Source organism: Oryctolagus cuniculus, chromosome X (assembly GCF_051225735.1).
Source record: "Oryctolagus cuniculus isolate XC-2025 breed Fujian yellow rabbit chromosome X, ASM5122573v1, whole genome shotgun sequence".
NCBI classification, from domain to species: domain Eukaryota; kingdom Metazoa; phylum Chordata; class Mammalia; order Lagomorpha; family Leporidae; genus Oryctolagus; species Oryctolagus cuniculus.
The window spans coordinates 2559732-2582950 of NC_142888.1; the positions used below are offsets into that span (position 1 = coordinate 2559732).

Genomic DNA, 23219 nt, shown 5'->3' on the forward strand with positions numbered 1-23219 from the left:
CTTAAAAAAAGAAATAGCTTTAAAAAAGACATTTATTTATTTATTTGAAAGGCAGAGTGAAAGAGAGAGAGGTCTTCCATGTTTTGATTCACTCCCCACGAATGCCTACCACAGCCAGGTCTGAGCCAGGCCAAAACCAGGAACTCCATCCTAGTCTCCTACATAGGTGGCAGAGACTCAAGTACTTGATCAATTTTCTGCTGCCTCCCAAGTTCATTATCAAGGAACTGGATTGGAAGTAGAATACCCAGGACTAGACTCATCAATCTGCATTACAACATCTGCCCCAGAATGAAATCTTTAATAAATGCTATTAGGAATAGCTAGTCAATCAGAAAAAAAAAAATCTAGGAAAAATTACATTATGTACTTAACTTTACACAAAATTACATTCCAAATATGTTAATCATTAAAGAAAAGCACCAGAAGGCATTGTGGCACAACAGGTTAAGCAATTCCTATTCCGAACCAGCTCCCTGCTGATGCACCTGGGAAGGCAGCTAAAGATGGCCCCGTGCCATGAACATGGGAGATCCAGGTGGGGTTCCTGGTTCCTGGCATTGGCTTGGCCCAGCCCTGGCTGTTGTGGTCATTTGGGGAGTGAACCAGCAGATATAAGATCTCTCTCTTTTTCTGTAATTCTGTCTTTCAAATAAAATAAATCTTTTTTTAAAAATCCAAAGAAAAATTGTTGTAACACAAAGCATTAGTAAATTCTGTTGCATAATAAACAACCTCAAAATCTCAGTGATTCACAAAACATTTCTCCCTCATGTGACATGGGGACTGTGTGTCTTTTTATTCCAGGACCCAAGGTGAAGAAGTCTTCACATTGAGCAGGCTGTTCCCATGGCACATGACAGAAGCACAAGAGAGACTAAGTCAAACTATGCACTTGGAGGTAATTTTTGTGCAATTATCACATGGGCTACGATGCATGGGGCAAAACACATCACATGACCAAATAGGATGACCAACCTCCTTGATTTGCCTAGAACTCAGTACTTTCAGTTTTAAAACCAGGAAAGTTCTAGACAAACCAGGATAAGTTAACTACCCTAAGTGGGCAAAGTTCAATGCCAAGGGGCGGGAGAAATATACTCCACAGGAGGAAGTTGGGTGATATTTTGAAATAAAAATATAATGTACCACAGTCTTCAATTCTTATTCACAAATAAAATCAAAATCCAAGAAATATAAATAAAAACAATGAGATACTTACTCTTTTTTTTTTACTCTCAGGTTAGTAAACTTTAAAAATACTATTCAGCAAGGAAAGAATAAAATAGTCCTCATACACTGTTTGATGAGGATATAAACTGGTGTATACTCACAATCCTCATCAGAAAATCCTTGGGGACAAGCTGGAAGTTGGAATTTAGAATTTTTCCAGACTACAGAGAAGTGATATAGAACATGTTCCATTTATTAGAAAAAGTACACGCTAAATAATCAGTACACCCCATAACCAGTATATTCCAAGTGGAACAATGTGAAATAACAATTATAAATAGCCACAGCAATATAAAGAATTTTCAATTTTCAGAAATTTTGAAAAAGACTGTAAATATTCACAAAATTATGAAGAATTTAAAATTTTCAGAACTTTCTGGATTTCAGAGTAGAAAACAGGGACGGTAAACTTAAAGCCCTTCGACAATACATATGCAATTATGTATCAAAAGCCTAAAAGCATCCTTACTGTTTAATCAAAAATTCTGTACCTAAGAATTGATGCTTACAAAATTAAATCTTAAAGATTTCCATCTCAAAAAAAAGATTTCCATCACAGTTTTTTATAGTATTAATAAATTAGAATTTTCTATTAGTGTACAGTTTCTATACAATATCCAATACATAAATACATCCACAGTATATCAAGTTTTAAAAATTAGATTAAGAAGACTCATCTCAATTCAAAATTAAAAATGAAAGTTCAAAAGCAAGTAAAACTAATATAGTTAGTTTCCTGGTAGAAGACAAGACAGCTTGATCCTGGGGGTTGTGGGTAGAGAGTAAAGGGCAAGGGACAAAAAGAGGGGTTCTGCCCCTTGATCAGGGGTAGGTTCCACAGTATGCTCACTTAGTGAAAATTCATCATACTGCACACTTAAAACTCATGCACTTTTCTGTATGTAAAAAAGTTTTTTCAAAAGTACTACACAGGAGTGGGCATTTGGCACAATGGTTAAGACCCACGTGCCATGCCTGCATCCCACACTGGAGTCCTGGGTTTGAGTCCCAACTCCTCCACTTCCAATGCAGCTTTCTGCTACTGTGCACTCTGGGAAGCAATGGTGATAGCTCAAGTACTTGGGTCTCTGCCACCCACACGGGAGACTCAGATTGAGTTCTTAGCTCCTGACTTCAGCTTGGCCCACCACCAGCCAAGCTGCTTTAATACACTCTCTATGTAGGCAGTGCCAGTGTAGACAATGGGGAGTGAATCAGCAGATGGAAGATGTGTGTGTGTGTGTCCACGTGCTTTTCAAATAAAGTGAAAATAAATTAAAATATTATAAGTAATATGTAAAGGCTAATGCCTTTTTGAAAATTATCAGTATATACATCAAATTGTCAACATTAATAATAGTTACCCCAGGCAATGGGAACCATTAAAAGAAACACATGACTTTATGATAAAATAACATAAAATATAAGCCATACTGCAAAAGATGCCATGTTTCCAAAAGGGTTGACTCATTGGAATATCATCATCAATCTGAAAAATGTATCAATGACCATGACAACACCCACATTTTCGTAAGATATGACCCAGCAACTATACTTCTGGAACTCTATCCTAAAAACATTACCCAAAATACAAGAAAGAACTCCAAGTTTGCCTAGTACTTTAGAAGTGAAAAAGTGGTTCTGTTTCATACCATGTTCATACGGTGAAAAAGTACCCGCATCAATGTTAATATAAGGGTCGATCTTGATAGCAGTGACTCGGAGTCCACATGATTTTAGAATCATCCCAATGCTGCTGGCAATGATCCCTTTCCCAATGCCAGAGATGACCCCACCAGTGACCAGGATGTACTTCATTGGCAGAGAAGTGGCTAGGTGTCAACACCCAGATATAAACCTGAAAGGCAACAAAATCAAGGGTCAGGGAACAGAAACATTTTTTCAAACCAGTAGAGAATATGTTAAACCAAAATCTCTAAAGTATATAGCAATTTTCTACCTAAACAGAATACTAGAATATTTTAAAACAAAAACATGTTCTAGGCTTTTAATTGTTGTTATACAGAAAGCCATGGATGCTTTCAGCAAGCAAAGTGGCTGGTTCTGTTCCCCTGGCTTTCCACTTATCCCAAATTTTCCATGACAAACCGCATCGTGAGAAATCAAATTTCTCTGGGATTCAGGCTTATGGTAAAAGGTTTAAAAATTCAGACTTTTAGGGCCGGCACCATGGTATAGCAGGTTAAAGCCCTGGCCTGAAGTGCCGGCATCCCGTATGGGCACCAGTTCTAGTCCAGCTGCCCCTCTTCTGATCCAGCTCTCTGCAATGGCCTGGGAAAGCAGTGGAAGATGGCCCAAGTCCTTGGGCCCCTGCACCCATGTGGGAGACCCAGAAGAAGCTCCTGGCTCCTGGCTGCGGATTGGCACAGCTCCAGCCGCTGTGGCCAATTGGGGAGTGAACCAGCGGATGGAAGACCTCCCTGTCTCTACCTCTCTCTGTAACTCTTTCAAATAAATAAAATAAATCTTTAAAAAAAAAGAATTCAGACTGTCAGCCAGTGCTGTGGCATAGCGGGTAAAGCTGCCCTGCAGTGCCGGCATCCCATATGGGCACGGGTTTGAGTCCTGGCTGCTCCACTTACAATCCAGCTCTCTGCTATGGCCTGGGAAAGCAGTAGAAGATGGCCCAAGTCCTTGGGTCCCTGCACCCTCATGGGAGACCAGGAGAAAGCTCCTGGTTCCTGGCTTCAGATCGGCACAGCTCTGGCCGTTGCAGCCAATCGGGGATTGAACCAACAGATGGAAGACCTTTCTCTCTCTGCCTCTCCTTCTCTCTCTGTGTAACTCTTTCAAATAAATAAATCTTTAATAAAAAAAAAAAAAACAGAACTCAGACTGTCAAGTCAGACAGATCTGCACAAGCTGTACTGGGCAAGTTGTTTATTATTCCTGTGCCTGTTAAATGAAATAAAAATACCAATCCCATGGAATATTATTCAGCACTAAATAGAAAGGAGCTATTAAGGCCGGCGCTGCGGCTCACTAGGCTAATCCTCCGCCTAGCGGCGCCAGCACACCGGGTTCTAGTCCCGGTCGGGGCGCCGGATTCTGTCCCGGTTGCCCCTCTTCCAGGCCAGCTCTCTGCTGTGGCCAGGGAGTGCAGTGGAGGATGGCCCAGGTGCTTGGGCCCTGCACCCCATGGGAGACCAGGAAAAGCACCTGGCTCCTGGCTCCTGCCATCGGATCAGCGCGGTGCGCCGGCCGCAGCGCGCAGGCCGCGGCGGCCATTGGAGGGTGAACCAACGGCAAAGGAAGACCTTTCTCTCTCTCTCTCTCACTGTCCACTCTGCCTGTCAAAAATAAAAAAAAAAAAAAAGAAAGAAAGAAAGAAAGGAGCTATTAAGCGGTTTAGACCTGGAGGAATCTTTAATGCATATCACTAAGCAAAAGAAGTCTATCTGAAACAGCTAGATACTGTGTGACACCGACTATGTGACATTCTGGAAAAGGCAAAACTACAGAGACAATAAAAAGATGATCAGTGGTGACCAGGGCAGAGGAGCGAGAGAGGCATGAAGAGGGAATACAAGGGATTTTTAGGGCACCGACACGACTATTCTGTACAACACTATCATGGCGAGTACACGTCATGACAAACATTCTTTGCTTGGCCAAAGTTTAGTCAGGCTTCTGAACCTCCTCCTAGGCCACCTGTGCCCTTCCTTGTGAAATGCAGTTTTAGCCACCCTGCTAAGTCACTTTAGCAAAATTCCCTCACCCTTGATATCTGAGAACAGGCTCCTCATCCTCTACCCCCTCCCCCCCACTCCCAGGTGATGTCTGCTCTCCCTGGGAGACAGCTGCTCCACTTCTGATCCAGCTCCCTGCCAATGCACCTGGGAAACCAGAGGAAGATGGCCCAGTGCTTGGGCCCCTGCACCCACCTGGGAGACCTGGAAGAATCTCCTGGCTCCAGAATGGCCCAGCCCCGGCCATTATGGCCATTTGGGGAATGAACTAGCAGGTAAAGGATCGATCTCTCGCTCTCGCTTGCTCTCTGTCTCACTCTGTCTCTTCCTCTGTGTAACTCTTTCAAATAAATAAATCCTTCTTTTAAAAAAAGAATCTTGTTAGATACAGATAGCTTTAGCAACAACCCCTGTTCTCTCCACCTCCCCGCCATGTCTCCTCTTAGTAATTTCCCATCTACTGTTCCTTGGCTATAAATTCCCAAAGGCCACTTTAGCCAAAGTTGAGACCAATTTCTCTCCCTTACTACAAGGCTCTGTTGCAGTGGTCTCTACACTTACCGTGACGGTTCTAAGTCAAGTCATTATTGCCATGTCTTAACAAGTATCAAGGGACTAGCACTTTGGCACAACACGTTAAGCCTCTGCCTACGACGCTGGCATCCCATATGGGTGCCACTTCAAATCCTGACTGCTCCACTTCCAATCCAGTTCCCTGCTAATGTGCCTGGGAAAGCCACAGAGGATGGTCCAAATGGTTGGGCCCCTGCACCCATGTGGGAGACCCAGAAGAAGCTCCTGGCTCCTGGCTTCTGCCTGGCCATTGCAACTATTTTGGGAGTGAACCAGCAGATGGAAGACTGATCTCTCTCTCTCTCTCTCTGATTCTCCCTCTCTGCCTTTCAAATAAATGAAAAATAAATTTAAAATAAAAACTAGTATCAAATGATTTGTTTTCTTTAACAGTTAGGTTGCTGGGAACTGGCAATGTGGCGCAGTGGGTTAAGCCTCTGCCTGCAGCACCAGCATCCCATATGGGCGCCAGAGGATGGCCACAGTGCCCATGTGGGAGACCTGGAAGGGGATTCCTGGCTCCTGGCTTTGTATCATGCGGGCTCTAGCCACTGCAGCCATTTGGGAAGTGAACCAGCAGCTGGAGGACCTCTCTCTCTCTCTCTGTCTCTCCCAATCTCTCTCTGTGACTCTGCCTCTCAAATACAAAAACAAATAAATCTTTTTTAAAAGCACAGGTTGCTTCCCCACCCCCAGGTCTTCAATACTGACTGAGCATCTGAGTGCAATCCTGAACTGCTGGCATTCTGTCTATGATTACTTTCATGCTACAATGGCAGACTCCTAGCCCACGAAGTCTGAAAAATTTATCATCTGGCCTTTTATAGAAACTATTTTCTAATGCCTGGAATAAAGGTGGGCATACAGTAAAGCCTTAATCAAAGTTGGCTGTTAACATCATTATTAACATAGCCTTCTTAACTAAGTCTGCTAAACACTGAATCTTTTCCATTACCCATCAATTTTACCATTTAACAATACCAAAGCAGAAAAAAGAAAACACCATGACAGGGAAATTTTGGTTTTTTACAAGATTGATTTATTCAAAAGGTAGAGTTACAGAAAGAGAGGGAGAGACAGAGAGAGGGAGATCTTCCATCTACTGGTTCACTCCCCAAATGGCCACAACATTCAGGGCTGTGCCAGGCCAAAACCAGGAGCTTGGAACTCCATCTGGGTTTCCCACATGGGGGCAGGGACCCAACTACTTGGGCATCTTCTGCTGCTTTTCCAACAGCAGCATTAGCAGGGAGCTGGATCAGAAGTGGAGCAGTTAGCACTCAAACCAGCACCCATACAGGATGATGGCATTGCAAGAGGCGACTTAACCCACTGCAGCACAACGCCAGCCTCCATGAAATTTTATTTGACTTTGCTGCTGCTGATTCAAACCCTTTTATTTTACAGGAAGCCCAATACTTCTTGATTTTGTTTCCTTTGAGTGCTATGGGTTTTTTTTTTCTTCTTCTTCCTTGAATGTACACAGAAACCATCTGCTCCTAAAATTTCACCTTCTGCATGAAAGCAGTTCCTTAACAGTATTATGTGTGTAGTCATTGAAGTAGGCAGGCAAACAGGTTAAATTGATTAGGTTTGTGAGCTGGGAGACCACGCCTTCACCACGCCCCTGTGTGACCTCATGCCCCACCTGATACCTTCACCATGCCCCTGTGTGACCACATGCCCCTACCTGGCCACACCTGGGTGCCCACCAGGGGGTCATCTCCGATTTCATCATGACAAGCCAATGGGCAACTGCATAAGACTACTAACAAAAAAAAAACTACCAAGAGGTAATAACTACAAATTCCACTTTCTATTGTAATTCACAAAAATGTTTTAAGTGGGGCTGGTTTTGTAGCACAGCAGGTTAAACTGCTGCTTGTAGCAGTAGCATCCCATATCAGAGTAGGGGAGGTTCAAGTCCTGGCTGTTCCAATCCCAACCCCCACCCTGCTAATGCACCTGGGAAGGCAGCAGAAGATGGCCCAAGTGCTTGGGCCCCTGCACCCACGTGGGAGATCTGGATGAAGTTCCTGGCTCCTGGCCTTGAACTGGCCCAGCCCTGGCTGTTGTCATTTTGGGAGTAAACCAGAGGATGAAAGGTGTCTGTCTTTCTCTCTCTGACATACACACACACACACACACACACACACAAATGCTATCAAGTAGGAAAGATTTCAGTTACCCATTTCTTATCTGTCCTCAAAGGAATACTCATTCTGATTTTTTAACTTCCTCTGCTGATCTTTTAAAACAAACTATCTGGACAGAAAGGTGTAAAGGTATCTCACTCCAGAGATGTGGTTCAGTTTGAACTAGTTCCCTAGGATCACAGCCAGTAAACCAAAGCTATCCAAAATGTATCCTGTCCTGAAGCACTTCACTAAGTTCCTGGGCCTTTCTCTACACAATATAGTTGATCACATTTCTTCCCCAAAAGGCCATCCGCTTTGCCCAGCTACAAGAGAGTGCTTCAAAAAGTTTGTGGAAAATATAATTGAAATATCAGTGTAGGGGCCAGGTGTGGCACATCGAGCTAAGCTGCCACTTGGGATGCCTGGTCTAAGCCCAGGCTACTCTGCTTCTGGATGTCTCTGATCCAGCTCCCTGGGAAGTGGTCTCGGCCACCCACGTGGGAGAAGGTTTGGCCTAGCCTAGCCCTGGCTGTGTGTAGGAGGCATCTGAGAAGTGAAAAAGCAGATGCCAAGATCTCTAAGTTTTTTTTTTTAAAGTTGTTTATTTTGGTGCAAAATATTTGAAATCCACAGTTTTTTCATAACATACATTTGAACTTTTTGAAAACCCTTCATTATTTCCACCCTAAAAAACTTCTCAGTTCAATCTCAGAATGTTTCTCCTTCAGACCCAAAATGTATCTGACTGTTCATCTCTTTCCACTCCTACTGCCCCAGGTACTCACGATGGTGATCATTTCTTCCCAGCCTTATCTTATTCAGACAACTAGATCTTGAGCCAGACAACTGCATTCACTTAAAGAGCTACATCCTCAAGCAAATTCTTCTACTTCTCAAAACCTCCATTTTCTCAAGGTATGCAGTACACCAAGTTCATGGTAATACCTACATTGGAAGGATGTGTAAGGATTTTACAAAGAGAGTGCCTAATGCTACATTAAGGTTAGCTGTTATCTCTCCAGAGCCACCTACTTGCTCATTCAATCAATTCACCTGTTCCCAGGTCCTGGGGTTAAGGAAATAAACAAGAAGTCAAGGACCTTGCCCCGTTGAACTTCACCTTTCCAGTGGGATTAACAGGCGAATAAATTGTGCTCTAGCTGTACCTTATTCTGGAACCATCCTGCTTTCCAAACAACTCTGCATTGGTAAAATCAGCAAAATCCAAAAATTCCACAAAAGTATGGTCAAGAAAACTGGAGTACATTCATGTAAAGTCACATTATACCTTAAGAATTTATTCCTAACAGAAAATGCTTGTTATAGGAAAGAGCCAGGTGTAACATTGACTGTATTATCTCAACTTAATTAAAACCAAAATCTTCATTGTTAAGACCTAGATATATATTTTAACTGAAAAGTGATCCCTGTTAGGAATTTGGAAAACATTATGCTGAGTGAAATAAGCCAATCCCAAAGGGACAAATACCACTTGTTCTCCCTGATAGGTGACAACTAACTGAGCACCAAAAAGGAAACCTGTTAAAGTGAAATGAACACTATGAGAAACGGTGACTTGATCAGCCCTCACCCTGACTGTTGATGAGCAGTTTAATATGTTATCCCTCTTAGTATTTTTTTTGTTTGTTCTACTTAATACTTTTGGTTGAATACTGTAATCAATACACAATTCTTCTTAAGTACTGAAACTTAACTGAAAAGTGATCACTGTTAAATATAAGAGTGGGAATAAGAGAGGGAAGAGATGTGTAATTCGGGACATGCTCAAGCTGACTTACCTCAAACGGTAGAGTTAGAAACATACCAGGGGATTCGAATTTAATCCCATCAAGGTGGCATGCACCAATGCCATCTCACTAGTCCCAGTGATCAATTTCTGTTCACAATTGATCATAATGATAGGACTAAGAACCAAAGGGATCACATAAATAAGAATAGTGTCTGCAAATACTAGCTGATAGAATAAAAAAGGGAGAGAATGATCCAACATGGGAAGTGAGATACACAGCAGACCCATAGAATGGCAGATGTCCTAAACAGCACTCTGGCCTCAGAATCAGCCCTTAAGGTATGCGGATCTGGCTGAAAAGCCCATGAGGAGTATTCCAGGCATGGAAAGCCAAGACACTCTGGGGGAAAAAAAAAAACCTAAATGAAAGATCTCCACGAGTGAGATCCCAGTGGAAAGAACGGGTCATCAAAGAAGGAGGTACCTTTCTCTGAAGGGAGGAGAGAACTTCCACTTTGACCATGGCCTTGTCTAAATATGATCAGAGTCAGTGAACTCAGGGGGCTTCCATAGCCTTGGCAGCTCATGACAAGAGCCTAGGGTGATTACTGAGGCCATAAACAAGAGTGTCAATTTGTTAAGTCAACAACAGGAGTCCCTGTGCACTTACTCCTCATGTAGGATCTTTGTCCTTAGTGTGAACATTGAGATTTAATGCTATAACTAGTACTCAAACAGTATTTTTCACTTTATGTTTCTGTGTGGGTGCAAACTGTTGAAATCTTTACTTAATGTATGCTAAACTGATCTTCTGTATATAAAGAGAAACGAAAATGAATCTTGATGTGAATGGAAGGGGAGAGGGAGTGGGAAAGGGGAGGGTTGCGGGTGGGAGGGACGTTATGGGGGGGAAGCCATTGTAATCCATAAGCTGTACTTTGGAAATTTATATTCATTAAATAAAAGTTAAAAAGTAAAAAAAAAAGACCTAGATTTTGCTCTTGATTTGGTCAGAAATACAACATGTTGGATTTTAATATATTTAGGTGACTGGGGTTCAGATAGTGATTAGTTTTCTGAGCTTTTAAAAAGACAAGATGCCTTTTTAAAGCACATTAAATATTTTTGAAAATACTTTTTGAAAAACGTAACTTAATGCCAAGGAGACACCTAGTTGTTTTTACCCCGTGTAAGCAAACAATTAAGTTTGCAAGAAAGTTTTCAAAACCCAGAGAAAGGCAGGCTCCGCTTTAAACCACTTCTGGAATCAGGATGCTTTCCGCTGTGAGGACTGAGGTTAGTGAGCAGAATCAAGTGTTCATAAAATGGGGCAGTGCAGAGCTGTGCTAATAAAATCATTACATGAGCCAAGTACGAAATGTTGAAGTTTCTAGTAGTCACTTTAAGTTAAAAAAAAAAGGCCTTAACTTCAGTAATACATCTTATTTAACCCCAATGTATTCAAATTGTAAAAAGCTATTATTAGTGAGACTTTCTACCCTTGTTTTCCTAGGAAGCATTCCGAGGGAAATCAGGTGCAAGCACTCAGGGCACACATCAATTCGAACTTGCCACTTTTCAACAGCCACGTGTGGCTGGCTACTGGCAGGCAGGCATTAAGGCAACTAAAAACACCAGAAGCACCAAGAGACACGTTCTCAATGACGGCCATTTAAAAACTAACTTTAGTCCGACACAACAGAGTACTTAACCGAACGAACCATCTTAAGAAGTTTTAAAAGGCGCCCAGCAGCTGTGAAGGCAATCAGAACAGTGCGATGGGGGTTAGGGGGAAACGTGCGGAGCCCCCCGGCAAGGCGCCAAAGGAAACTTCGCCAAGTGGTGGAAATGGCCTAATGTCCACGTCTGGGATAGGTGGCTACAATTTGCCAAATCCCATCGATCTGCACATACTGAAAATGGGGCATTTTCGTGAGTGTAAACTATACAGCAGTTTTTTTAAAAAATGCCCAATAACATACTCCGTAGCAGCGGCACAGTTCGGCACTGGGCCCCTCCAAGCAGCTCACACGGGCGAAACGCTAGGTCGTTGTTTAACCAGTGCACCATTGCGGGAGACAGGACAGAAAGGGCATGTCACCCACGCTAATGGCCAGCCTCGCTCGACCCTCGAGTCGGGCTTCACTTCCGCCAACGCCATCTCAGAGCTCTCCTGAGGCTCCCGAGGGCTGGGCGTGGGGGCGGGCGCGGGGAAACGCGCGCAGCGGGACGAGTCGCTCCGGTAACCCGGCCCTGGACCGCTGCTAGACCAGCTCCGACGGCACCGGGCGCGGGCGGGCGTCCCCTAGTCCCCGCGCCCCGCTAGCCCACCAGGGTCTGCGAGCGCTGGGTGCGGGACGCGCTCCGCTGGCTGCGGGTCTCGGACTCCGCGCCCGGAGAGGAACCGGACGCCATCGGGGAGGGGACAAAGGCGCCCCACGTGTGCGCTGGGGCTGGGGGCGCCGGACGGGGGCGGGGAGGCCGCGGCGCGGAGGCCCGGGGGGTAGGGGGGAGGCCGGGTCGGGCAGTTACCTGTGCGTTGGTGGAGGCGCGGTGCAGGATGGCTTCTGGGGACGACAGGCTCCGCCCCGCGGCCGTCCAGGCGCTCACCTGTCTGGCTGGGGAGGGGGCCACCGCTGGGGCAGTGCGGAGTCGCCCCTGGGTCCTTCCCGCCGACCGCGCGGGCCTCGGGAGGCGCGGCGCGCTCCTCGCCTACCTTCCCCGGTCCGCCTCGCTGCGGGCCCAGCTGACTCACGCTGGCGAGCAGGAGCTGTGCGGCGGGTGAGTGCAGTGCTCCAAAACAAGCGCTAAAAAGTGACTCCTCGGGCACGAGCAGCTCCCGTCACCCTCCGCTCGGGACGCCCAGGGCCCCAGGCCGCGCTCTCGGCCGAGGCACTGCGCCTCCCTCCTCTGGCTCACTTGCAAAGGCTCTTGGGGTGCGCTGGTGAACTCCGCGACTCCCCCCACCCCCGCCGGCCCCCAGGCCAGCAGAGAGTCCCGCTCTGGCCCACGTCACAGCTGTTGTGAGTTCCCTGCTGAGCGCCGGGAACTGCCGGCGCTGGGGTGGGGGCAGGAAAGCCAGTAGCGCTTCACAGAGTGGTTGGGGCTGGGAAAGGACACAGGCGGCTCTTCAGACCCAGAGAGGAACACAAGCAAACCACTAGAGGAGAAACGGCCGAACTCTGCCCAAGAGAAGAGTTTGAAATTAGCCGGAAGGTTTAGGAAAGTGGTGAAAATTTTGAATAATCAGTGTGAAACACTACAGCGACAAGTTACACAAGTGTCTTGGAAGACCTAGGGGAGTTTAAAAACCCCGATTATGTAGTGCTGTCCAGCTGTAATTTTGCAGGATAGCGATTGAAATATACATATATTACTGCTAAAACTCGAGTTGGCTGGTTGAGTGCAGAGTGTGATGACGCCTTCAGAAGGAGCTAAAACAGTTACCCTGGTAGGAGCAGAAGAGGAGTTAGAGGCTAGGAAGTGGAGGGGAGGGGCACAAAGGGCGGTCTGATAACAGGGACCAAATACGGTGACAGGGAAGGATAACGTTCTAGTGTTCCACAGCCCAGCAAGGTGACTAGCTTACAACAGTTCGTGATCGCTGTGGCATACCAAGTTAAACCCTGGCCTGCAGCGCCCGAATCCCAGATGTATGCCGGTTCAAGTCCCAGCTGCTCCACTTCCGATCCAGCTCTCTGCTATGGCCTGGGAAAGCAGTAGAAGATGGCCCAAAAACCTCTATGGGAGACCCAGAAGTTCCTGGCTCCTGGCTTCAGATAGGCCCAGCTCTGGCCGATGCGGCCATTTGGGGATGGAAGACCCCTCCCTCTCTCTACCTCTGCCTTTCTCTATAACTCTTTCAAATAAATAAAATCTTAAAAAAAAAACTAGAAGAAAGGAGTTTAGATAAATGATAAATGTTTGAGCAGATGGAAACACTAATTGCCCTGCTTTGATCATTACACATTGTATACATATTTCAAATGATCACACTACACCCCATAAATATTATATGTCAATTAAAGAAGAAAAAGACTTCAGGGGCTGGCGTTGTGACCCAGCACATTAAACAGCCACCTGTGATGCCAGCATCCCATATGAGCACCAGTTTGAGTCCCAGTTGCTCCGCTTCCAATCCAGTTCCCTACTAATGCAGCTGGGAAGGCAGTGGAGGATGGTCCAAATGCTTGGGCCCCTGCCACCCATGCGGGAGACCCCTATGGAGCTCTGTGCTCCTGGCTTCTGCCTGGAGCAGCCTTGGCTGTTGCAGCCATTTCAGAAGTGAACTAGCAGATGGAACATACCCCCCCGCTCTAGCTCTCAAATAAATAAAATAAAGAAATCTTTAAAAAAGACTTCAAATAGGGAGTATTTCCAGATGAGACAGTTAAGGGTTTAGCCACTGACACCGGATACAAAAGTGAAATAGGCTAAGGTATTGGATGACCAATAACATTTGAGTGTCCCCAAATGATGACCCTTGACAGATGGTAGAAACTGGAGGCAGTTGAGGCCAAAGAACTTTAGGGAAGGTTGAGGAGTGGCCCTGAAACTCATCATGTCTGCTACAGGGTGTGGAGAACTTTGTCTAGCAAAATTCAAAGAATTCCGAAACAAAAGGGAGTTTCTGCCCAGTAAGGAGAATGAGCACTGTCATGGGAGAAGCAGTTAACAGCTTGGGATACTGATGCCAACTTCTTAGAAAATAAACAGAGGCGGGCTGGCGCCGTGGCTCACCAGGCTAATCCTCTGCCTAGCGGCGCCGGCACACCGGATTCTAGTCCCGGTTGGGGCGCCGGATTCTGTCCCGGTTGCCCCTCTTCCAGGCCAGCTCTCTGCTGTGGCCAGGGAGTGCAGTGGAGGATGGCCCAGGTGCTTGGGCCCTGCACCCCATGGGAGACCAGGAAAAGCACCTGGCTCCTGGCTCCTGCCATCGGATCAGCGCAGCGCGCCGGCCGCAGCGGCCATTGGAGGGTGAACCAACAGCAAAGGAAGACCTTTCTCTCTCTCTCTCTCACTGTCCACTCTGCCTGTCAAAAATAAATAAATAAATAAACAGAGGCTTCACTCAGCAGGGCATCCTTGGGGTGGACCTAGGTCTCCATTCGAAAACAATACATAGAGGAAACACCTTGTAAAAGCACAGGAAGCATGGAGGAGTTTGTTAACGAAACAAATCTTCCAGAGGATCCAGTGCAAAGAGTGTGAAACAGGTTGGTGTACACTTTTTGTTAGTAAAATGGCGCAGTCTTATCTGTGGCGCGATCTACACCCCAGACACTATCCTGGGCTCTAGCCCCTGCAGCCATTGCTGGAAGCCAGGTGACCACATGGCCCATCCACAGGTGTCAGCTCCACCCCCACTCTAATAGGATTCACTGCTCCTACTTTCCTTTCCGTCCCCCCGCAAAGCTTTAAGAGGACTTGTTCCAGGGGCCGGCACTGTGGCACAGCGGGTTAAAGCCCTAGCCTGAAGCACCAGCATCCCATATGGGCGCTGGTTCTAGCCCTGGCTGCTCCTCTTCTGATCCAGCTCTCTCCTGTGGCCTGGGAAAGCAGTGGAAGATGGCCTAAGTGCTTGGGCCCCTGCACCCGCATGGGAAACCCGGAGGAAGCTCCTGGCTCCTGCCTTCGGATCAGTGCAGCTCCGGCCATTGCAGCCAACTGGGGAGTGAACCAGCAGATAGAAGACCTTTCTCTCTGTCTCTCCTCTCTCTGTGTAACTCTGACTTTCAAATAAATGAAAATAGGCCGGCGCCGCGGCTCAATAGGCTAATCCTCCGCCTTGTGGTGCCGGCACACCAGGTTCTAGTCCCAGTCGGGGCGCCGGATTCTGTCCCGGTTGCCCCTCTTCCAGGCCAGCTCTCTGCTGTGGCCAGGGAGTGCAGTGGAGGATGGCCCAAGTGCTTGGGCCCTGCACCCCATGGGAGACCAGGAAAAGCACCTGGCTCCTGGCTCCTGCCATCGGATCAGCGCGGTGCACTGGCCGCAGCGCGCTGGCCGCGGCGGCCATTGGAGGGTGAACCAACAGCAAAGGAAGACCTTTCTCTCTGTCTCTCTCACTGTCCACTCTGCCTGTCAAAAAATAAACAACAAAAAAAAGAAAATAAATATTTAAAAAAAAGAGGACTTGTTCCTGAACACATGCTGTCTCTTATGTCTCTCTCTCTTATGATCTCCTCCTGTCTCCCACCCTCGCAGAGTTGCAGAGAGTGAGAAAGAGAATCTTCCACATGCCCCTTCACTCCCCAAATGGCCACAATGGCCTAAACTGGACCCATCTGAAGCCAGGAGCTTCTTCCAGGTCTCCCACGTGGGTGCAGGGACCCAAGGGCTTGGGACATCCTTCACTGCCTTCCCAGGAGCATTAGCAGGGAGCAGGATCAGAAGTAGGGTAGCCAGGACTCGAACTGGTACCCATATGGGATGCCAGTGCCACAGCACTGGCCCGTGGTGTATACTTAATACCTGCCATGTGTAATGCTTCCTTCCACATTTCAGTGCTTCATTCCCTTTTTACAACCAAGAAAGCACTTGTGACTCCCTCTTTCATATGAGGAACGTGAGGCTCAGCGATGTGAAATGTCATGACCAAAGATATATTAGTTAACATGAGTGGCAAAGCCAGGCCAACAACGCAAAACAACTGTCCTCACAGCCAGACTTTTTACCACAGGAAACAGAAGAAATTGTGTTAATCTATTAAGCTACAAGGCTGCTGGATAAAAGATGTTTGATAAATACATAAGAGTTATTATGATAACTATTGTGCTATTAATGCGAAGTGGAAAAAAGTGAGCAGAAAAACAAACATGGTACCAGGGTAAAGGTTAACTGAATTGTGTAGGAGAAGGGTGTGTCTTATGCAATAAATGTTTGCTCATAGCCTACTACCACATAGACCTTGTGCTGGCCCCTCAAGATGATTGTTTTAAATGAAAAAGAGGCTCATTATTAAGTTCATCTCCCAAGTTCTTTTATAATACTCTATTGTGAAAAATTTCACCTTTCAGAGCAATTGTAAAGCTGTCTGCTCCGTGGGTGAACTGGGATGGCCCTGGAGAAGCAGCAAAGCAAGGCTTGGTGGGCTGGGTCCCCACTCCCCTACAGGAAGGACCACGCCTATATTCCTTTTGGAGAGGAGGGAATTTGAAGGGCGAAGATGCAAGGTTATTCATTTTAGATGGGAGAGTTAGAACCCTCACCCTCAGCTATTAAGTCAAATTCCAGGCTCTTTCCAATCCTGCTTGAAACAAATATTCTTTTCTGGAAAGCGTCAAGCCCTTTTAGGTTCTGAGTTAGTAAAACCTAGAAAGGCATCAGTCCTCAGACATATCCTAACTGTCAAAGCTGAATCAATACCTGGGCTCTAGAAACAGATGGGATTATTAGAAATGCCACTGAATTATACACTTAAAAATGGTTAAAGTGGAAAAACATATTTTCCCACAATTTTGAAACGCGATATAAAAAATGGATATACCATCGAATTTTATACTCATTTCATTGTTTAAAAGATTTATGTTTTTATTTATTTTTATTTATTTATTTATTTATTTTTTACAGGCAGAGTGGACAGTGAGAGAGAGAGAGAGAAAGGTCTTCCTTTGCCATTGGTTCACCCTCCAATGGCCGCCGTGCTGATCCGATGGCAGGAGCCAGGGGCTTCTCCTGGTCTCCCATGGAGTGCAGGGCCCAAGCACTTGGGCCATCCTCCACTGCACTCCCTGGCCACAGCAGAGAGCTGGCCTGGAAGAGGGGCAACCGGGACAGAATCCGGTGCCCCGACCGGGACTAGAACCTGGTGTGCCGGTACCACAAGGCGGAGGATTAACCTAGTGAGCCGCAGCGCCGGCCTATTTTTTATTTATTTTTAAGGCAGAGTGACAGAGAAACATACAGACGCAGAGAGATCTTCCATCTGCTGTTTCACTCCCCAAATAGCCACAACAGCTGGGGCTGGGATCCAGGATCTCCATCCAGGTCTCCCACATAGGTGGCTGGGGCCCAAGTACTTGGGCCATCATCTGCTGCCTCCCCAGATGCATTAGCGGGGAGCTGGATCAGAAGCAGAGTAACTGGTACTCAAACTGGTGCTCCAATATGGAATGCTGGGATTGCAAGCGGTGGCTTTATCGGCTGTGGCATGTGCTCACCCTGAATTGTTTGCTTTATACAGGTGAATTATAAGGTATGTGAACTATATCTCCATAAAGCTGTTTGAAGGGGGAAAAAAACAAATTGGGCTTGTTATATTAAAGACATGGACCTGAGTAGGATATAAATAGAAGTCAGGCTGCAAAACTGGGCAGCAGGGAAATCAGAACTGTAATCAGTCCTCCCTGTACTTGGAAGCAGCTCACTGCAAGTGCCCTACTCTTCTGGAAATGGGGAAGGCAGGAAGGAGCCTGGCTGGCCTTCCGCAACAGCTCACTGGAGACTGTGCCTGGAAAACATGTTCATGAACTCCCTACTCTAAAAGGGTAGTTAGTTGTTCACATAGCCAGTTGTTTGTTTGTTTTACATGTTCATGTGGAAGAAGGTTCCAAATATAGAAAAGTAGCCGTACAAGTGTAATCACTCAGCTTCCACAATTGCAATTGATAGTCTAGGTTGTTTCATCTATATCCCCACCCACTTCTCCCATTCTGTATTAATTTGAAGTAAATTCCAGACATGGCTCTCTGAAAGATAAGAACTACTTAAAAACATACTCCTCGGCCGGCGCCGCGGCTCACTAGGCTAATTCTCCGCCTTGCGGCGCCGGCACCCCAGGTTCGAGTCCCGGTCGGGCGCCGGATTCTGTCCCGGTTGCCCCTCTTCCAGGCCAGCTCTCTGCTGTGGCCAGGGAGGGCAGTGGAGGATGGCCCAAGTGCTTGGGCCCTACACCCGATGGGAGACCAGGAGAAGCACCTGGCTCCTGGCTCCTGCCGTGGGATCAGCGTGGTGCGCTGGCCGCAGCGCGCCTCCAAGGCGGCCATTGGAGGGTGAACCAATGGCAAAGGAAGACCTTTCTCTCTGTCTCTCTCTCTCACTGTCCACTCTGCCTGTCAAAAAACAAAACAAAAAAAACATACTCCTCAAAAACATACAATAATACCATGACCACAATTAAAAATGTACATTTGACATGTTCATCCACGTGTGAATGGATAAATAAAATGTGGTGCATTCATACAGTGCTTTAAGAACAAAGGAAATGGATATATGCTACAAGAAAGAGCCTTGTGGACATTCGAACGAAACGGAAGGAGCCCATGGCAGAAAGACAAATGCTGTAGGATTCCACTTAAGGGACGCACCTACAGCAGTCAGATTCTGAGACTGAAAGCAGAAGGGTGGTTGCCTGCAGCCCATGCGGCCAAGGGCAGGGAAGATGGGGGGGGGGGGGGGGTTAATAAGTATAGTTTGTTTTGCAAGATGAAAAGAGGTTCGGAAATTGATTTCACAACAATGTGAATTACTTAAAATTACAAAATTCTACACTTAAAAATGGTTAAGATGGTAAGTTTTGTGGTTTACTACTAGTTTGTTTTTTTTTTTTTTTTTTTTTTTTGACAGAGTGGACAGTGAGAGAGAGAGAGACAGAGAGAAAGGTCTTCCTTTGCCGTTGGTTCACCCTCCAATGGCCGCCGCAGCAGGAGCCAGGTGCTTCTCCTGGTCTCCCATGGGGTGCAGGGCCCAAGCACCTGGGCCATCCTCCACTGCCCTCCCTGGCCACAGCAGAGAGCTGGCCTGGAAGAGGGGCAACCGGGACAGAATCCGGCGCCCCGACCGGGACTAGAACCCGGAGTGCCGGCGCCGCTAGGCGGAGGATTAGCCTAGTGAGCCACGGCGCCGGCTTACCACTAGTTTTTTTAATTTAAGAATTCCTTAGTTTCATCAATTATTCTATCCAGTGTCTGAATTTCCAACTCTTACACGTTTTACAAAATGTGTTTGCTGAATTAGAGTTCAAATAAAATGCATGAGTGGCCGTGGGTTATTGTCTCTGAAATCTTTTTTAACCTATGTGTTCCCCGTCTTACCCCACCCTCTTTCTTGCAACTTATTTAAGCAACAACATCGTTTTTCCTGTGGTTTCTCATAGTGTACATTCTTCTGACTGCATCCTATGATGGTGTTTAACACCTTTCTCTGTCCTCTGTATTGCTAAGTTGACAGGCCCTAGTTTGGTTTTCATTCGGGCTCAGGAGGAGGCTACAGACATCTATTTCCGTCCAACCTAGCTGGACCTCCAAAGGGAAGGCTAAGGCACCAGCCAAGCAGCTTAGAGGCAATCCTAACAACAGACTGAGAAGGGCTGTGACAGAGACGCCGCCCACACGGCCAGGTCAGTTACCCGCAAAGCTGGGGTGAGAGCTAAGCGGACGAGGCGGGGCTGCACTGGGAAAGCCCTTTGTCCCCTTTCCACTGGCACAACAAGGTTGCCACGACCGACGCAGGCAGGGGCGGAGCCTTTGGCCGGAAATGACGCGCCCGCGGCCGGCGGCGGTGTCGTCACAGAGGCTGGGAGACGCGCATAGAGGGGGAGCGCCGACGTCGCCTTGACTTCCGGCTGTCTTCCCAGTAGACCCGCAGAACGCAGTCGGGAGCGGGCGGCACTCAGGGGGGCTCTCCGGTGACCGCGACCGCGACGGCGGCCTCGCCGGCGGGATGTTCCGGGGGTTAAGTAGTTGGTTTGGGTTGCGCCAGCCGGCGGCAAACAACGAGCAGCCGGTGGGAGATGGGCAGCCCGCGGGAGACGCTCCGCCCCAACCGCGCCTCGAAGCGGAGGCAGAGTCCCCTGTGCAGGAGGAGCAGCAGCCGGCGGGGGACCAGGAGCTCCTCCACCAGGCCAAAGGCTTTGGCAGTGAGTCTCTCCCGGCCCCTGGGACAGAAGACGAGGGGTGGGGGTTGCGGGCGTTCCTCCGGCGCGTCGCGGGCGGGGCCGGCCTGACTGGCTCCGGCGGAGGGGAGGTGTGTCTGTCGGTCAGTCCTCTCCGGGAGAGCCCTGGGGAGGATCTGGGAAGGCTGCAGCTTCACCTGGAAGTCAAGTTCTACCTTTGAAGTTTCTGAGGAAGGACGTGTCGCTCTGCAAAGTTTGTATCCATCGGAAGCGTGGCCGAAGTAAAGCGGTCCTCGCCCGGCGCCTTAAGGTTTGATGAGAAACCTTGGTCGTCCATCTCGCCAGCTTTCCCCTTTCCCCTCGTCCGCATTCAGGAAGGGGGACGCGGGCGAGCTTGAATTGGTTTTAAAAGTGCCGTTTTGCTCTTAGAACGTGTTGTTTCAAAGACACTGACCGTGACTGATGGTGTCTGCTCTTTAGGTATAATGGGATCTTTATCCTTAAAGCGTGCAAGTTACGGTACCGCATATTTTATACGTGATACATTACACATCTCCATTGAGTTGGGAGACAAACCCAGAGTTGCGGATCCAAAGTTACACGGATAGAAGTGGAGTTTGAACCTATATTTGACTAATTTCAAAGCCCATGCTGTTTCCAAGTGTGCAGTCTAGTGAGGGGGCAGGCGTGGGGAGGGAAGGACAAAGAAAGCATCTTTGAGGAGGTGAGTCTTAAAGCAGAACTGCAGCCAAGACAGATAACAAATTCTTCTAGTGATTTATTTATTTTATTCTAATTGTGCTTTCTTTTAATTTGAAAGGCGGAGTTAGAGAGGAAGATCTTCCGTTGCTGGTTCATTCCCCAAATGGCTGCAATACCAGGACTGGGTCAGGCTGAAGCCAAGAGCCAGGAGCTTCTTCCCAGTCTCCCATGTGGGTACAAGAGCCCAAGCACTTGGACTACCCTCCACTGTTTTCCCAGGTGCGTTAGGAGGAAACTGAGCCACCACTTTTAACACCAGCATCCCATACTGGAGCACAAATTCAAATCCTGGCTTTTCCTCTTGGATCCAGTTCCCTGCTAATGCATCTGGGAATACAGGGAAAGATGGCCCAAGCACCTGGGCTCCTACCACCCATGTGGGTTACTAGGATACAGTTCCTGGCTCCTGGCTTGGAACTGGACCAACTCCAGTCATTGCAGCCATTTGTGAAGTGAACTAGCAGATTGGAGATCTTTTTATCTCTGCATCTTTCTCTCTGTTACTCTGCCTGTCAAATAAATAAATCTGGGGGTGGCATTGTGGTGGACTGCGTATAGCCACTGTATATGATGCCAGCATCCCATGTGGGCGCCATTTCGAGCCCCAGCTGCTCCCTGCTAATGTGCCTGGGGAAGGCAGCAGACAGTGGCCCAAGTGCTTGGTCTCCTACACCTACATGGGAGACCCAGAAGCTCCTGGCTCGGACTGGCCCAGATCTGGCCATCTCGGCCATTTGGGGAGTGAACCAACAGATGGAAGATTTCTCTCTCTCTTCCCCCACCCCTTCTCTCTCTTACCTCCCCTCCCTCCCTCTTTCTCTCTGTAATTCTGTCTTTCATATAAATAAATCCTTTTATTAAAAAAAATCTAAAAGAAGTAGGATCGATGGGAAAAGAGAAGCCTTAGAGTGGGGAAACACACTTTTTATAGTCTTTTGAATAAGACTATAATGTTCAAAAATTTTACTGTAGGGTAGGGGATCAGGGAAAGCAGGTGGTGCATGATCATGTGCGCAGTGTATATGATTATGATGTCAGATCATGACACTGCATAATAGCCCAAGGCTCCCAAGTAGCACACAAGTGAATGCAACCAAGTGCTGTGCTAAAAGGGAAATTGTTAAAAAGAGGATGACTTTCCTGTGTAGAAAATTGGGAAAGAAAGAATGAGCTTGGAATGTTAAAGAGATGTGAGGGGGTGATCTTCCATCCACTAGTTCACTCCCCAAATGACCATGAACAGCTAGGGCTAGGCCAGGCAGACCCAGGAGCAGGAAGCTCAATCTAGGCCTCCCATGTGGGTGTCAGAGGCCCAACTATTTGAGCCATCAATCACCGGTTGCTCTTGGTGCTGGCCCAAAACACGTCACTTCCAGTGACGTCACTTCCACTGCCACGCATATTGGATTTTGGCGCTTTTTTGAATTTGAATTACATCACTTCTGGTACATCGCTTCTGGAGTTAGGTTTAGGGTTGAACTCATGGTATTCATGTCAAAACTAGCATCACCTGCTGCTTCTCAGACAGCACATTAGCAGGAACCCAGAATTGGGAGTGGACTGGGACTCAAACCCAAGCACACAGACACAGGATGTAGGCGTCCCAGAGTCTAATGCCAAATGCCCACTCTTAAGGAAGTGAGTCTAGCTAGATCAGGGAGACGATATAAGGTGGTTGGGATAGATAAAAGTGGGACTCCGGAGCAGCATGGTGTAAATGTCTATTCAGCTTCACAGAACATAGAGAGCCGTTTTCATTTAGCATCAAGGGAGTATCAAGCTTCCTCAAACTTAGGGCTTTACTGTCGACTTGAAACTTCATATTTGTATTTAGTAATAGATCTCTGAATGTTTTGTAATTGTGTTTTTGATATTATGTCTACTTTGAAACTGATGCTGCCATCTTTCTTTCTTCACCAGATTCTCTTTTGATGTTTGCTGAGACAGAGGTTAGATGGAAGTACCAACCTACACATAAATTGTGAACTTAAGTCTTAGAATACATGAGAACTCTTTTGTTTCTGAAATGTATGTGATTTTAGAAAGGTATAAAAGATTCCAGTTTATACACAAACTTGAAGATAAGAGTTACTCGGATTTTTTTTATTTCTACATTATTTATTTGAAAGGCAGAGTTACAGAAAGAGAGATCTTCCATCCGCTGGGTCACTTCCCAAATGGCTGCAGTGGCCTAAGCTGGGCCAGGCCAAAGCCAGAAGCTG

The 23219-nt window shown here is 47.0% G+C and overlaps 2 protein-coding genes across 16 annotated transcripts in view; one reads left to right on the forward strand and one right to left on the reverse strand.

The window, feature by feature from the left end:
* CTPS2 (CTP synthase 2) overlaps positions 1-23219 on the reverse strand; it is a 196239-nt gene that overhangs the window by 113957 nt on the left and 59063 nt on the right. For 11 of the 15 annotated variants that reach the window (XR_519479.5, XR_016228543.1, XR_016228541.1 and 8 more), the window contains exons 1-2: positions 11937-12522; positions 2886-3091 (exon numbers count right to left, since the gene is read on the reverse strand). Coding sequence is in view for 10 of the 15 variants with exons in the window: in XM_008272391.5 (XP_008270613.1) it covers positions 2886-3051 (166 nt within the window). In the remaining 5 variants the exon portion in view is untranslated. Of the gene's footprint in view, positions 1-2885; positions 3092-11936; positions 12523-23219 lie in introns of those variants that run through there. The other 4 variants (XR_016228542.1, XM_089324950.1, XM_070067268.1 and 1 more) reach the window with 1 other exon arrangement.
* SYAP1 (synapse associated protein 1) overlaps positions 19957-23219 on the forward strand; it is a 38482-nt gene continuing 35219 nt past the window's right edge. Inside the window, exon 1 of the mRNA XM_002719916.6 lies at positions 19957-20259. Coding sequence (XP_002719962.1) covers positions 20064-20259 — 196 coding nt within the window. The 5' untranslated portion in view covers positions 19957-20063. The remainder of the gene's footprint in view (positions 20260-23219) is intronic.